This window comes from Cupressus sempervirens, chromosome 6, assembly GCF_028749045.1.
Source record: "Cupressus sempervirens isolate cs-2001-9-10 chromosome 6, ASM2874904v1, whole genome shotgun sequence".
Taxonomy (NCBI): domain Eukaryota; kingdom Viridiplantae; phylum Streptophyta; class Pinopsida; order Cupressales; family Cupressaceae; genus Cupressus; species Cupressus sempervirens.
This window is the reverse complement of record NC_143123.1, coordinates 220,419,565-220,436,552: the sequence shown is the minus strand read 5'-3', so window position 1 is coordinate 220,436,552 and position 16,988 is coordinate 220,419,565. Positions and strand designations below refer to the sequence as shown.

General features: G+C 34.9%; 1 protein-coding gene across 1 annotated transcript in view; it reads right to left on the bottom strand.

Annotated features, from left to right (window-relative positions):
* Positions 1-1,935: 1,935 nt before the first annotated feature.
* LOC149552057 (electron transporter, putative (Protein of unknown function, DUF547)) overlaps positions 1,936-16,988 on the bottom strand; it is a 35,457-nt gene continuing 20,404 nt past the window's right edge. The window contains exons 8-13 of the mRNA XM_089787534.1: positions 16,489-16,895; positions 16,151-16,250; positions 15,851-15,910; positions 3,420-3,506; positions 3,164-3,304; positions 1,936-2,818 (exon numbers count right to left, since the gene is read on the bottom strand). Of these exons, the coding sequence (XP_089643660.1) occupies positions 2,495-2,818; positions 3,164-3,304; positions 3,420-3,506; positions 15,851-15,910; positions 16,151-16,250; positions 16,489-16,895 (1,119 nt within the window). The 3' untranslated portion in view covers positions 1,936-2,494. The remainder of the gene's footprint in view (positions 2,819-3,163; positions 3,305-3,419; positions 3,507-15,850; positions 15,911-16,150; positions 16,251-16,488; positions 16,896-16,988) is intronic.

Genomic DNA, 16,988 nt, shown 5'->3' with positions numbered 1-16,988 from the left:
TTACAAAGTTGATAGAGCTTTTATAGTTATGAAAAAAAAAATCATTGCCGTTTCTTTGAACAACGCCAAACAAACTTGATAGAATTCACTAATAAAAGTGTATGTTGTAAAGATTCCGGCATATAGGGTCAAATAAATTTGAACAATCAAAATTCATAAAATGTTGCAAATAATACTTAGCCACAACTACTAATAAAATGCAAATTGCCTTCAATTTGAATCCAATTCACCCCAAGTTAGTTGAAGGCTTCTAATTCGTGTAGGATAATAGCCTCACTTTCTGCCTCACTGTTTAATCTGTTTTTCAACTTTTTGTTAGTACATAGATTAATTTTCCTAGACTATTCCATGCAATATAGTCAAACCCTAAATTTCTAGGGTTCTTTCATGCTCATGTACCAATACGTAAATTATTCCTACCCAATGTTGTGGGATACATCTAGCATCCTTGCATAATTTAACAGCTCTTTAACTTAGGTAACTCCATGGGCAAGGACAATCCTCTAAAGTGATTTCATTTATCATGGTTAATTGACTGATTCACTATCTTACTGACAGGAAAAAACTTATTTTCATGCAAACATAAGACTTTCAATCACATATAAACAATATAAGATACCTGTAAGAAAAAATAATTATAAACAGAAAATGATATTGCTAATTTGGAAGAACTAATTTTTTATTCATGAATTACTTGCCACTGCTATTTAAGACTTCATCTTTTGAAAATGAAAGAAAGAAGTATCAAACGATTTCATTTCCAGGGAAAAGAGAAAAAACTCGCCATTGATGCGTGTCAAGTGTTCGCATTGCAGTTAATGTGTCTCTCCTCTTGGCAAGCACCTCCAAAGGATCAAATTATTGAATATTCTCTGCGCTCTACAGCTTATGGAATCAAATGAGCTACTTCCAGAAACTTGTAGTAGCTCTCTCAAGAATCGAAGTACGAGTCAAAACAGAAAAGTTGTTACAAACTTACTTTTATGTAAACAGATTTTTAAAAAGCTTACATTGCCTAACATAGCTCAATACCATACATTTACTGGATACATGTTTTTCAAAAATAACCAGTTTCCTGTGTTGTAATTACAATGAAAATCGTGGAGGAAACCTGACAATTCTTCTCGTTAACTGTTGCCCCTAACTGCAGCAGCACAAATTCTAAAATATAATGCAAACTCATCAATCACCACTTTGCACTAACCATGTGAACCTTTCACGAAGACACTATGTAAATCCATGCTCACGGTTTTAAGTAACATTTTCTGCTGTCACTGTAAGATAATAAATATCAACATGTTCCACGAAAAAGCTGGAAAGTGAATGTTACTCATCCTTTAATATAGCCCTGTCACAATTTATGATAACTGTTTTGAGGATCTTTCCTTTCGAGTACATAAAATTATAACAAACCTTACCTACATGTTAGTATGCTATTAGCCTATCTCCTTTTCATGAATTGAACTGAAGAACAAGTAGAAGCCTCCTTTCACAATTATTTTGATAACTGCTTGACGGGAATGAAATGTCCAGTACACTGCTCAGCTAGACACACCAACGTAACAGGGTTTACAATAATTTCATGGTTCTCAAAGCTCAGGGATAGATGAGACTTGACGAGAATTTTGAAGGAACTGATTGATTTTAATAGTCTAACTGTAAATATATATTGCTGGAAATTCATACTGAAGAAAACTAAGTTATTTTAATTATGTCCCCCAGGATCGATGACCAAGACACCATCATCGATTCCCATGGTCTGCAACAAAACTCATAGGTGTGCTACTACTCGGACTTTACAATCTGGGAAATACAAACACATCTTATCCATCATATTATTCTTTATTATACAGTAATGAACTGCACCATTCAGTCAAACTACTCTTGGAATATACAGGAGGCTAGAATTTATGCATAATCTGTCCATACTCCAAATGCAAGTAGAAAATTAGACCACCTCTATATATAAATTGTAGTTTAACTGATACAATAATTGACCACATCAGAGAAATGGTGAACTTGTTAAAGCTAAACTAAAACAATTAGAAAAAGACATACCAGATTGTTGACCTTCTGGAAAAATATGAATGGTCAAGACCCCAAATTACTCAAATAATGGTGTCTGTGAGTAGTACAACTCAATGGATGCACAATGAATTTATCCATTCCTATATATTTCACTGTTTCCAGATACACATCTAGGCATGCAGAATTATGTATGCCAGTCGCAAAAGAAGAAGCTATTATACATGTGTTGCCAAACCTTCTGCCATTTAGGAAAAGGAAGAGCTCGGCTACAATCATTGATTAATTAATCTTGCAGATTCGTTCTTGTTACAAAAAATCCAACTAGTGCAAGGTAGCAAATTTCAGTTGGGAAGCTTGGAACCATCCTCACGGTAACTCAAAAAGCGTAGAGATAAAATACCAACGGATTATATTAAGCTTCACCCTGTGCACAAACTACATTCAATAACCAAGAGAGAAATTTGTATCACACCAGCCCTGGCACTAAATCCCTCACAAAGATGTATCGAAAACTGCCATTATATTGCAACCACTCAATGCACTGTGCTGACTTTGCTTGTGATTTCCTCTCAATGCATTTCTTGATAGCAGTTTTCAGCTGCTTATCTACAGTTTCAGACACCCACTGAAGTAAGTTTGCAGAGGTGATGGATGCTTCCTTTGCATATCTTTCAAGAATCCTTGGTAGAAAGACTCGTCTGTGATTTTGAATTCCAATACTTGCCTGAAGGAACTCCCTTTTGGCTGTTTCCAGCTCATCAAACACATTTTTGGCAGTGTAAATACGTACCTGCAGATATAATACAGGTCCGAGGTGCATGTCACATCTTAATTAAAATGGATGTCAAATCTAGAATTGAAGTCCACAACTGGACATGCAGGCCCATGCTAATTTATTTAAGTTCAAAAGACGAAGAGCAACAATATGAAACATTCATCAAAGTAATGCAATAAAAGGATTGACATATAGAGCATTTATCGTCACATCTTCAATCAAGCTTTTCATTTTTTTACAAAATAGTCTAATATCATGCTAGGCTTTTTAAATATGCCATGTCAATGAAAATAAAAAAAGGCATTACCAAACTGCAATAACAAAAATTCTATGGAGATGGCAATTGGAAATGTTATATACCGCAGGATCTGAATGCCCTCCACGACAAAGAGCAAACAATACTAGAGGTTCAGGACCATCGAGACCATATTTACGCCCAAAAGTGCGACGTTCATCACCTGCCTTAATCCTTGCTCCAGTTGAAAGTAGTGTTTCCAGCCACTTAAACAACAATGAAATATATAGAAATAAAAAAATGAGTGGTGATTTATCTAACATACAGGTATCTCCATACTATTTCAAAAAATTCTTGCAGAAACTAGGATAATGAGCATACCTGAGCAGGACGATACGTGCGAAAAGATAATATGGAATGCTCGATGGTGTTGGCACTAATAGAATGACCTCCTATTTTATAGGCAGCCTGGAAATGTTATGTTTGAGATAGAATAGTCAGTTGAATAAAAACTCCAGAATGTAGCAAACATCACAAAAAGCTTTCTGAAATGAAAAATAAGGAAGGCACACCAGGGAGTCCAGTTATCAAATTTGTCAAATAACATTCAAAAACATTAAAAAAAAGTTAGTGTTTTATATTCATTTTTACTTTGATGAATAAATAATTTTAGCTTGGCCCTAGGTAGTCAATGTAGTTAATGACACAAAAATTTATAACTTGACACCACAACCATTTCTTCCAAGCAAAAAAATTATTTATACATGTAATCCAACTCTATCGACTTGCAAAATCTATGAATATAAATAAGTTTCATCATGTAAAACTCAAAAGCCAAATCAGATCAACCTCTATTCAAGTCTTAGTTCCTTCAAGTTAGCAGAAATACTTCACAAAGTGCTAGAGGAACTCTCCTTCCTCCTCAATCCAAACAAATCGACAATATGAAATGCTTTCTTTCAAATCCAGTGTGTATGAATCAGTTACACTATTTCATCCCTCAAGTCTCCAGTTATATGAGAGCATGACTGATGTCTTCAAGTTCAAGCACCTACAGCGAGTTCACTGTCATGCACACATGAAACTTTGAAAATGAAAAGATCAACTGCAACGGTAAGAAAATAAGATATATGCTGAGCAGCACATCCATGCCTAACACGAGAACACAGGCTATCATCCATTCATAGGCTATTTTGTCCACTTCCTAACTCAGTCATGTGTCCTGATGTGGACAAATAGCAATCAAAGGAACGCCGGGATATTGTTGCGAGTGCTGATTTCTGCACTTACTTCTATCTTGTGAATGGAAAGAGTATAGTGTACGTACAATGAAACTTGCATGAAAAGAATGTAGGGCATTTCTAGAGGAAGAAAGATTCTAACAGAAAAAAGGTGTGAATAATGCATGCAATATGTGAATATACAATAGCCTGTGCAACAAAAAAATATACAAGGAACCCGAGCTATAGGAAGAAAGATTATTTTGTTGCAGAAGACTTGTGAGTCTGAATCTCTGAACCCCCACCTAGCAAATCCACCATATCTTCAGAGCCTGTGCATAATACTACTTTTAATTCTTATATGTGTAATGATAGAAAGATACAAAGGTTACGTCAGCATGAAGCATCAGCCAAAGTTTGTAAATGGCATCCCCTTAAGCAAGCAGTCAATAAGAGATTGGTTTCTAACATATTGATTAGATTAGTGTAAAATCCCACCTCCTCCATGTTCGAAACTGTAACCAGAACTTGAGAAATCAACCCAACCCCATTTCTGAATTGATCTCAAATTCTTTTACTCTATATTTTTTTTGATGAATGATCCCTTTTCTATTAATGAGTATTAAAGTTACAAATTCGCCAAAAAAAGGATACAAGATCACCCCGCAAGAGTTCACTCGGCCCAAGGCCGGATAACTAAAAACTATTCATAAAAAAAAACAGTTATAAAACCAGCCCTCAGACTGCAAGAGCAGTGCCAGCGAGGCTTTACAGTTTTACTCTATATATGTCAACTAAGAAATTGCAAAAATCTTAACCCGTGTCATTTTGACTCATTCTTCAAACCATTAAGCAGCAAAATATGTCAGTTAGATATGCCATTGGATGAGTTTTAATTCTGCCGTGACATTTTGAAAATTTCGTTATCTATTTGTAATCTATTGTAAATATTAGAATGTTTCTAATATTTATAGCTTGCAGTTAACTGTTAGTTTTCTATTAGCTAGAATAGAATGATTCTATTCTTTACAATCCTTTCTGAAACAAACATCATTCATTCTTTTGTATATATTGACCTCTTGCTCTTCATTAATATTAAGCAAATATTTACCAATTACTTCATAATATGGTATCAGAGCAAGGTTGAATTTTTTCAAAAATAATAATAAATTCTTGTTGAGATTATTTGACCCTTATTTTCGAATCTATTTTTTCCATAATATATCTACTCCATAATACCTAGGTTCGGCTAGGGTTTTGGATACAAGTGTCTACAAAATCGCGACTGGAAAACCATTTGCAACTCGCGACTAGAAACCATCTGCAATTTGCGACTGGAAAAACACGACATCCATCTGAAAATCGTGATTTACTGGTATCATTTTTTGAGTGCCAAATTGCAATTCCTCTGGCTCATTTTTTACTATAAATCGTGTGCCATTTTTTTTGCTATAAACAATTCGCAATGGGCATCTCGGGTTTTTTTGTTTGGAGCGGTAATCGACTGGAAAAACTCCCTTTTTTCCCATCAATACTGCTGCAATCTCCACACAACACTTGACGCCTCTACAATCCGCCATTTTTCTGGTCCAATTCTGCAACATTTTTGCTTAAATCCGCCATTGTTGGGAGCTTGTTTTGCAGCCGGCTAGGGTTTTGCTTGAAACCCTAATTTTCTATACCATATCCAAAATATTTTTACATATTCTTTATGGGTTTTTTGAGAGCTCAACTAGGTTATCGTCTGATTCTTCTAGGTACCTCAATTTTTCATACCTCTATTTTTGAGTCAACGGATCTAGAAACCACAATATATTCTTTCTAGGTTTTTCGAGCTCTCTTCTAGGTACCCCTTCAATTTTTCTAACTCTTCCATTTTTTGCCTCAAAGTACATGCCTTCACAGATTTTCACACTTTTTAATTGAAAAACGTGATATAACATCTTTGACTCATATTCTACTTGAAGGCAATTCAAAATTCAATGGTCAGAATTATAGCATGTGGAAGCAACAGATAGGAGCAATCTTTGAATATCAGAATATTGATCAAATTGTTCTGGGTGTTACGAAGTGTCCGACTACAACTGGTATTGATCAAGATACATGGGGTCTAAATAATCGAGAGGCGATGATGCTTCTCAGACTATCTATAGCTGATGATCAGCTCCCTTAGATTCCATCCAGCAAGACATCTGACAAGAGAACTATTGAGATATGGGAGCATCTCAAGAAACTTCATGAGACTTCAAACAAAAGCAGAGCCTTTTTTCTTAAGAACGCTTTGTTTTCTATTATCATGGATGAGTGGAAATCGCTCCAGGAACACCATAATAGGATTCAGAAAATCCGTGATTAGTTGCTTGCCATTGGATGCAAGACAGAGGAAGAGGACATTGTGGTCATAATCCTCAAAAGTTTGCCCAAGTCCTATGAGAATTTTATTGAAACTCTCAACATCACTTCTGGTGTTGATCTAAAGTTCATCGATCTTTGCACACTTGTACTTTAGCAAGATCAATGGAAACAATAGCTTTGTAATAGATTTTGAAAAACTTGGTGCTGAGTTTTTCTTCAACTCATGGTTGATTGTACCTCATGATTACTCATGACCTTTGTGACTAATCACAATACTTTTCCACATTGAAAATCCGCACTATGCTCATTTATCAATGCATGTGAACCAATGCTTGTGCTCTGTGGCATGATTACATATGCATTATTCAGTAATAGAGGTAAAGAATTCACCAATAGAAGCCCTTTATCAATTTTGGGAGGAATGAAATTTCATTTTCATTGCTTGGAATGATGTATTCACATTTGAGAAGCATAGTACTGTATCTTGATCAAGAATATTGTGTTCGCACTTAGCATCACAATAGCATTGCATCGATTGACCAAGTGTATGTTATTTTATGGATTTTTTGTTGACACAAAGTGGCAAAGCAGTACAGTAATAGTCTCTTTGAGAGATTTGTGCTAAACATTAAAGGATCCGTGTTGAACTTTGGAGTTCTGGGTTAACTTGAAGAAGGCAATGAGTATCCTGAAAGGACTATAACTTCTCTCTAAACTGATTTGACTTCAATAAGGACTCTAAAGTTTTTTGGGTGTTTAACATGATAAGATTTGTTTTAATTCTAATAGGGAAGTGTTTGTGTTCAGTTTGTTTGTTGGTTTGTGTGCACAGAACTGTGCTGCATGCATGAATAGATCTGTGTTAGCATAACTACAGGGCAATGCTGTATGTAATGTTTGTCTGTGTTGTCTATAAATAATAGGAATACAAATATATTTGGATAGGAGAGTGTCAAGTCTGACTTAAATATTAGCTCCAGTAGTAATCCAACCCAATATAACTTGGGAGTTTACACTGTCCTTTCTACATGAATATACAAGCTGTATATATTATTGCATGTGGTTTCATATTGTTGCATGTTTGTCACATGTGACTCCAAGAAGTTTTCATGTTGAATATCATTGCTAACATTGTTAGATCATTAACTCTTTTGCATTTCCCTCCTCTGAAAGATTAGAAAAGAAGTTCCATTCAACCCAACTTCCTTTCAATGGTATCAAAGTTTTGCCATATTGAGCAATTTATGAGATCCTTGGTTAGGAAAAAGGATTTTTTTCCATTTATCTTGGTGTGAGTGGGAAGAGTTGCACATAAAAATGATTTTATTTCAGGTAAAGATGGCAAGCACATCAGGGTTGGAGATAGATAAATTTAATGGCACAAATTTTGAGCTATATTAGCTTGAAATGGAAGATCCCTTCATTGACTGAATTCTATGGGTTGCAATTACTTGAAATAAATTCATAGCTATGTAGGATTGAAATGGAGTTGCGTTGATCAGAAAGCTAGAAGCCTGGCTATGCTTTGTTTTGCAAATTAAGTGCTCTTAAATATATTTAGGCCTCCATTAAGAGCCTCTAGAATTTGGAAAACCTGTTCCAGATAAGTCTCTAGTAAATATGCCTTTTTCTACTGAGAAACCATTACTCTTCAAGGATGAGTAACGATGATTCTATTGCAATGCATCTGAATGTGTCTCATTTGAGCTCGCATGTTCAACAATAGGGGAATCTTAGAATCAATGTAGACACTCAGACAGATGTGACTTCTAGAGATGTGACAAGAGAAGACATAGGGTATTCTCGCAAGAGACCACACAGTGGCAGCCCAAACTCCATTGGAAATTTGTTTCATATGCACAGTAGAGATGCGGTTGATGCAATTGCATCATTTTTTAATGCAAATAGAAGACCATTTAATTTTTCTTGCTCAACTTTCCATGACGATACGGTACAAGCTCTAAGTACTAGACCAGCAAGTAAGCCAGCAGGTTATGAAAAGGTTCGACAAGAGCAACAAACTGCACTAGTTATAAGAGTAAAGTCTGAAACAGGATGTAGTCTTGCGATTGGTGAGTGGATATATGCTACAAATCATCCACTTCTTAATATCATGCTTATACACAACAAAAGCCCTTATTTTTTTAAGGTAAACAGACTATTCAAGGCAAGATAAAATTGCAGAGTCCCTTCAGAACCAGATACAAGTCTAAGTTGTTACAAACATTCCCCCTATTTAAATAGGTAGGATTATTGGCATAAAAAAGGTACTAGCATATATTTCGGGAACCATATTATGTGCATTTATGGCAAGTTTCAATAGATTTCAATCCTCATTCAAAAGGTAGATAAATACAATGTTCATCATCACAACGCAAGCCTTTTATCAAAAAATTGACAATCAAACTTGTTGATACACAGTCTGCTTCTATTATACTCCTTGACCATCCTTATGTAGTCAAATAAAATTTGTGTTCTATGGTAGTTAGTGATGCATAGGCATCATGGAGACAATATGCATTAGATATGCAATTGAGGTGAGATGAATCGTCCTTGATGATTGTATTAGGGTTGTTGATGAATTTTTTCACTTTATTTCATTACACAGGTCAGATGATAGAATAATTAGAAGCTCTTGTTATATTGAACAGAGGAACAAAATGTCCCTTATATAGATTTATAAAGACATTGACAGAAGACAGAATAGGAAACTTCCCTATGCAGACTAAAGACAACTAGATGACCATTAAAGAAACATTATATCTTAGAACATATTATCCTAATACCCTCCCTTAATGGTCATTGTACGGATGTCAGAATATTCTGCAATGGTTGGGACCCTCCCTGGATCTGCAAAATGTTAGACCCTGAGAACTTTTGCAGGAGACTACAACTTGAACAGACAGCAAGAAGCCACAATTTTTTTGATAAAAACCCAGAAACTGAAGTTTTACAAAGCATCATTTTTTTCTGAAAAATGGTAAAAATCTTGAATTCCACACAACTTTGTATATTACAAAACCCAAAGAACGACTTTTTAGGACAAAATTGACAAACGCAGAAAACAAAATCTCTCACAAATATCACAGATTACAGATGACTAGATATGTTTTTTAGAAAAACATCAATCAAAATTGAACGAGCACAGGTTTCAAGAAAAAGTTTTGGCTGACCCAGAAAAAACTGACGAAGAGCCAAAAAAGATCTCAAAAACCCCAGAAAGAATCTGAAAATAGAATAAAGTTCTGATGACATGGAATTTGATGCATGAAAAACGAGGTACCCAGAAAAATATGATGACCCAGTTATGATCTCAGAAAACCCACCAGGAATCTGCAAATAGTTTTTCAAACTGGCACAGAAAAAGAGAGTTGTAAATGAAACCCTAGTCATCTGCCCAAACAACTCAAACAAATTGCAACTGGGCTAAAGCGAAGCTGCAAGCGTGCATGTACAAATGCCCATGTGAGTATTAGACAACTGTAGATGGGTTGAACGGAGGTAGAACAAGTAGACCCACAAAAATGCTGCAAACTGATTTTTGAACAGAAACGCTAGACAGGTCTACAAAATAAATGGATTTGAACAGATTTATTTCAAAAAATTAAAGAACACAAGATTTCATAATAAAATTTTAATTTTTTTGAAAAAAATTCCTAATATCTGATACCATGTTACACTGGCCAGATGATAGAATAATGGGATGATCTTATTATATTAAACAGAGGAAGGAACATTCATTTTTTTTAAAAGAAACAAACACTGACAGAAAACAGAATAGGAAACTTTCCTATACAAACTAGACCATTAAAGAAACATTATATCATAGAAAATATTATCCTAATACATTCACCCACATGTGAGGTAATCAGATTTGTAGATTTAGAGAAGCAATGTTTGGGAGATATTTACCCTTAGTGACAAAATTAAGAAAATAAAAAATGTTACAGATATTTCTCTATCCTTTGATAGAAGAAAAGATGCATGAAAGGTGGAACAACTTAACACACTCCTTCATTGTGTCGCTTATGCCTTGGACTTTAAGTGTTGTGTTACACGGTTGAACAAGAAGAGCTCTCCATATAAGAACAAAGAGATAGTGAAGGGGTTTTGGGCTACTGTAAGACAAATCTATGGCCACGGTGAGGATGATTGAGTTATCAATATGAAGTAGAATAAGTTTTCACATAGGCAAGGTGAGTTTTCTTGTGTGAAAACCTCATATGAAAGGCATACAAAGAAAGATCCTATAGAGTGGTGGTGGAACAATGGAAGTGAAATACCTGAATTGCAATTATCTACATTAAGATTTCACTCACAAGTAGCTAGTTCTTCATCTTCTAAAGGAATTGGGGTACTTATGGTTTTATTTGTTCTTTAACGAGGAGCTAGTCACAATTAAAGAAAGAAAAGAACCTAGTCTGCTTGCATAGTTCACTTCACCTTCTCTCTCACGTACAACCTGAGTACAGGTGGGTCCAACAACAAAATAGGAACAAAATCAACTTTACAGAGTCGCTCCACCCTTTGGAAGATGAAGTGGTTGATTGAGATGGCCTCAATGACATCTGTGCTTAAGAGTGATGAGTATTTGGAAAGCATCGTAGTTGAAACTTCAAAATTGACATCATAACCAATGGAGGAATGGACTTAATTTGTTAAATATTATAATATAGAAATTGAGATTTTTTTTTTTTTTTTTAATGTCAATCAGCATTTCAATATGAAAGAGGAACCAATTACAGTTAAAGAAAGCAAAAAGCCTAGTCTACTTTCAAGCTCACTTCACCTTCTCTCTCATGTACAGCCTGAGTACAAGTGTAACACCCCGCTAGGGAACCCAATTGAAGTTAACCTATCATGTTACAATGTTTGCTGAACATTTTTTTACTTAAAAGTTTATACAACATCATGTTAACAATGCAGAAGCAATATAACACATACACATCATATACACATAAACCATGCAAACACGGTTTCCATTTCTCAAGGGTTCCTTCATGTTGAATCACATTTGAATAAATATTATTAATTAGATTTCAACATAAGTACAATGTCCATTAATGAGTAACAGATACAAAATCTCATAGTGAATCCATAAGTCCAACTGATAGAATTAAGTACATCTACTGCATATGTCACAGAGTATGTAACGATAATACAAGTACAATAGGATACAGTACGTCGTCTCATAGAGGCCTCAAGATAAAAGTACAGGATACATGAAGATAACAATAAACATCATCTGAAGAGACATAATACAACATCATCATGAAAGTAACTTTAATTACTAACTAAAAGCTTACGTGTTCACAGAAGGACCTGATAGGGTTTAACAACAAAATCTATACTAATGGCAAAAGAATGAATATTACAACAGGTGGGCCCAACAACAAAATAGGAACAAATTCCACTTTATGGATCAGCTCCACCCTTGGAAGATGAAGTGTTTGATTCAGATGGTCTCAATGACTTATGTGCTTAAGAGTGATGAAAATTTGGAAAGCATCATAGTTGAGAACTTGAATATTGACATCATAGCTAATGGAAGAATGGATTTCATCTGTTAAATAATATAATATAAAGATTTAGATATTTTAATATTTTTTTGTATGTCAATCAGCATTTTGTTATGTAATATGAACTCTTAAGAGCCATGAATTTTTATACTATATTTAATCTAACATATTGGTCTTTGTGTGCTTAAAATTGAAAGCTAAAAGTCATGTTACTGATTGCTAAAGAAATTAAAATAAAAAACAGTGACTCTTTTCAATTTTCCTCTCATTAAACTCTACATATATTCAAAGTTTCCATATAAATTAACTACTTTCAAAAGATGACATACAAGTGCGAGTACCAATCTCCTGCCAAGTATGCAAAAAGTAAACCATTCCTCATTAGACATATTTCATGTTGAAAGGTTTCTGAAAACCTCCACTTTTTTCAAATACCTTTGTCCTTTTAAGTCAAATAACGCATCTTGGTTCAATAGCAGTTGGTTAAAACAAGTTAGGTGCCAACACAAACCAAGTAATTCACAAGGGAGTATATGTTGGTAAGTGAATGTCAAGCAACTGTACAGATGTTGTCATTGATGGCAACACACATCATTGGTATAGTCGCTGGTGTTGGTGATAAGTTTTGGTATGTCAATAATGTGAGAAATGCCTAAGTTCAATAAAGGAACACAAAGCATAGTTGGACAGTTTTGATCAATGATGACAGAGGATTTGTCAGATGGGTCTATAACTTCAGGAGTACGGTATATGGGATGTATTTGATCTACTACTATGATCATCAGTGTTACTATGTGATGCAGTATGAGATACAGTAGTGTGAAGTGGCACAGGTCCAAGAAGACAGTGTTACAAAACAATTTTTGATGATTGAGTAATTTGGCTTAGTAAATTGAATTGACTTGGCAATTCAATTACTTAGCATTGTTGGGACAACATCCAAGGACATAGGATTGTGTAATTTAATTTTGTATTTTGGTCAGTGTATGGACATGTGTTGTAAAGACTTATTGAAGCTAACTGGAATAAAAAATCTAAGTGGTATAAAAGAAGGTATTTTGTTATGACAGAATATGTTATGATAATGGAATGTTGTTGTTATGTGCAAGCCTTGATGCTGAATGTCAGAACAGAGCAGATACGAAATTCATTGGAACTAATCAAGCATTGAGATGCTATGTATAGTTCAACATTTCGTTGTAATACTACTTTATTATATTGGACAGTGAGTCCTTGAAGGTGGCTATAACCTTCAACCTCGAGCAGTGAGCTCCCTTTTTGTTCTCTCAACTCCTAATATAGGGTTGCAGACCTTTAAACAGGAACCATTTTAAGGCAAGAGAAAAACAAATAAGATTTCTAGTTCTTAGCCACCAAAGTTGTGTGTCCAAACATCTTTGCCAATATTAAACGACTCTTGTACACCTTAGAGCCAATTATGTTTCAACACCCATCATGCCAAAGTGTGTCCTTTGTCCCATATCTGAAAGTGCAAACGGCAGTCCAGGTTAAATTTCTCTTGCTAAACAGCTAGGAATCCCAGAACCTTGTGCCCTCATAGTGTCGATCCACAATTTGTACCAACTAGAACATAAACTCTTTCAATTTCCAAGCTAATTCTAATCTTTGATCTGTACCATATATACTAAAAATAGATGCACATCTATTCGAGTTTCTTCTCAAGAATTTCATACAAACTCTATTTTATATATCATTTCACATTTCTTCTAATATGTCTCTAAAAGCTAATTTTAGTCAATGTTAAGATAATTCCCTGCATCAAATCCATGGGTCAAGCCATTGGATCTGGGTCCAGTATGAGCTGGATTTGAGATTGATGCAGAAGCATCCTGGGTTGCCTTGTAATCCTACTTATTTTTGTTCATTCTTCTAGTTATTGCCGAGTTCCAGTTACTGCCGAGTTGTCCAGTGTTGGCCGAGAGTTCCTTCATGTGCCGAGTGAACCTGATATTTGTTGATGTTCAGTTCCTTCTTTGACCGAGTTTGTCTGTGATTGGTTCTTAGTTTGAGCCGACTTATGTATTTAATTTGGATCATGAATTTAATGTTAGGATCTTGTCTTGGGATGTGTGCAGACTGTTTTAAGGTTGGCCTTTCTATTATATAATGATCTAGAATCTTTTGTAAGCCATTTTGGCAAGTATAAATAGGGGGGGTATTTAGGTTTAGGTTAGGCATCACTTAGAGAGTTCAGAGTAGATGTTCTAGGCAGAGCGAATTTAAAGCTGGATTGTGGATTTTGAAGTTGCATTTTATATTTCGCTGTAACCCAGAAGGCCTTACAACTGGGCATGTATGCTGATAATTGGATGAATCAATAAAAGTGTTTGCTGTTCTCTCTCCTTGGTGCTGCTCTGTGTGTTATTTGTTTCCATTGTGTTTACTCAGCGAGGTGATTGAATGGATAGGTGTGCCTCTGGCCCTAGCTATTCACATCCCTCTTCACGTCAAAGATCCAAGTTGGTGTGAGTTTTTGATCTACTAAAGTTTTTTATAATATTATATTGTTGTTAGGTGAGATGGCACTAAATAAAACCTTTCACGTGAACACATTTAAGGAACATGGATTAGTGGCACCAAAAATCTACAAAGACACTTATTCACCTTTGACAAGTATATCAAGCAAAAAATAATATATTAACAAGATCAAAGCTTAATTAACCAATTTTGTCTCCAAAATATAATAATTGTGCACAACTGTCTAATGGATAACAGGGCCCTCCCCATGATCCTTATAAATATTAACGTTATTGATATATTATAATAATAATAATATGATTTTTACATGTCTTTTGTGCAAATAAATGCAAAACAAGCAAACAATCGCCAGATCCATGAATATAAACCAAGACACGTACCAAAATCTGTAACTTACTTCCTGCAGATCTTTTTTGGCTTATCAATGCATATTTGTGTCATGTTTTTCTACTTATCGAATAATATTCATAATCAAGTTATTGTGAATTTTTCACTGTTTTTCTGTTGATTGGACACTCATTTATACTTTCCATACAAACTATCTTTTCAAGCCATAAGAAAGAATTCGAAAAAGGAACACTTTCAATAGCGTTTAGGATGCAAGCATTTATATCAATCATTTCCTAATTTGCTAAGCCAAAGCAAATGGTTAAGTGATTCTGCATGAACTCTAAAGGGAAGCATCACAAATCATAAACCCTTTATTTTAAAGTGGGCAACTTGTCGTATCATATTCCATAGCATTATATATAGCTCATCTGCTCCAAATGCTTTATCATTAAGCTTAACTCCAACACATCATCACATATAAGAATGAAGCAGCACAATCTGGGACTAAATAGGATCCAATGCTCAGATTAATTCCATTGTATTCTATTATCATATAGTAGTATCTTATGTAACATTGGCATTCAATTTATTCTTGTATTTATTTTGGTTGCTATCATGCTATTCTTTTATCATTCCACTGTATCATGTGCAATATTTTGAGAACAATTCTTGTCAACCAAATTGTGCTGTTTAGAGTGCATAATTGTTATAATCTGTTTTTATGTTCCGTAGTGTAACTTAGCAGTTGATTCCAAGTAAAGCAAAGGAAAGTTTGGAAGTTTGACAAAGGTTCATTCCAAATCCAATTAAAATAAATTTTCAATTTTCATCACTACATATTGATATTATACTGTTTTCGTAGCTGGAAGACAAAAAGAAATATATTTACCCTTTGGAATAGGGGCATCTTCTTCAAGCTGCTTCTGGGTATCCCATATGCCAAATATGCCTGGTACAGCAGAAAGACAATCCACAACAAATGAGCTGCAATGACATGCCTCTAGTATAACATAAATTCTGAAGTGTTCATAAGTGCAATAGGAACCAATCAAAAAAATGCATTAGATCAATCTTGGAGGTAATTCTAATTCTTTTCTTTGAGAACTTAAAGGCAAACTAAAAAAGCCTTGTAAAATAGCATATATCCATTTCCAATCCATAGTCCAAGATACTAACTACATATACACACATGCATAACCAGAGCATTGTAAATGTTGATCCAGAAGGCAAGTTTTGACTCCCGTGGCATCTGACTTGGATCAACTCTTTCCAGGTGCTCCACCATAGATCTGAGTTCAAAAATTCATATTAATATTCTAGAAAAGTCAATCTCAACAAACATGGATCTTTGTCCATTACCTTTTCAGAAACAGTCAACTTTGGGAGCATTTAACTAAACGTGTTTAAGCCCTTCTTCATTTCTTTGGTAAGAACTCTTTTACCTTTGACTAAATAGATCTAGAAAATTCACATTTTAGGACTCAAACATCAAAGCCACATGTACAGATCTTAAGAAGGGAACACTACCTGAATGTCTGAAGCATAGAGGTTGCATATGCTAACTGATCTTTGTCAGCACATATCCAAGGTACCTCAACCATAGAACTGTAAGCACCTGTGTTTCCAGTTTCCCCTTTTACTTTGAAGGGATTCTTCAGAATTGTCTCACTGACAGAATGTGTTCTCCATCTTGGGCTCCACCCATCACTGACTGCATCACGGGGAGAGAATAAACTGGTTGATGATATAGATGAAGAAGGTGACAGAATCATCCCCGATTGTGCAATTGGTGGATCAGATAATTTGCAGTAAATTTCTGCCATGCAACGCACTAGTTCTTCTGATAAACGATTTGGTGATTCATAGATATAATCTTTCAAGGTACGATGTACTGCATTCTTCTGGTTTTTAATAGGAATCTCCTCACACTCTTTCTGAACAATTAACATACAACCATGTTACTTTCTGTACACACAACAATAAGCAATAAGCATATTAAATAAATTCAAAGCATGAACTCCCCCATG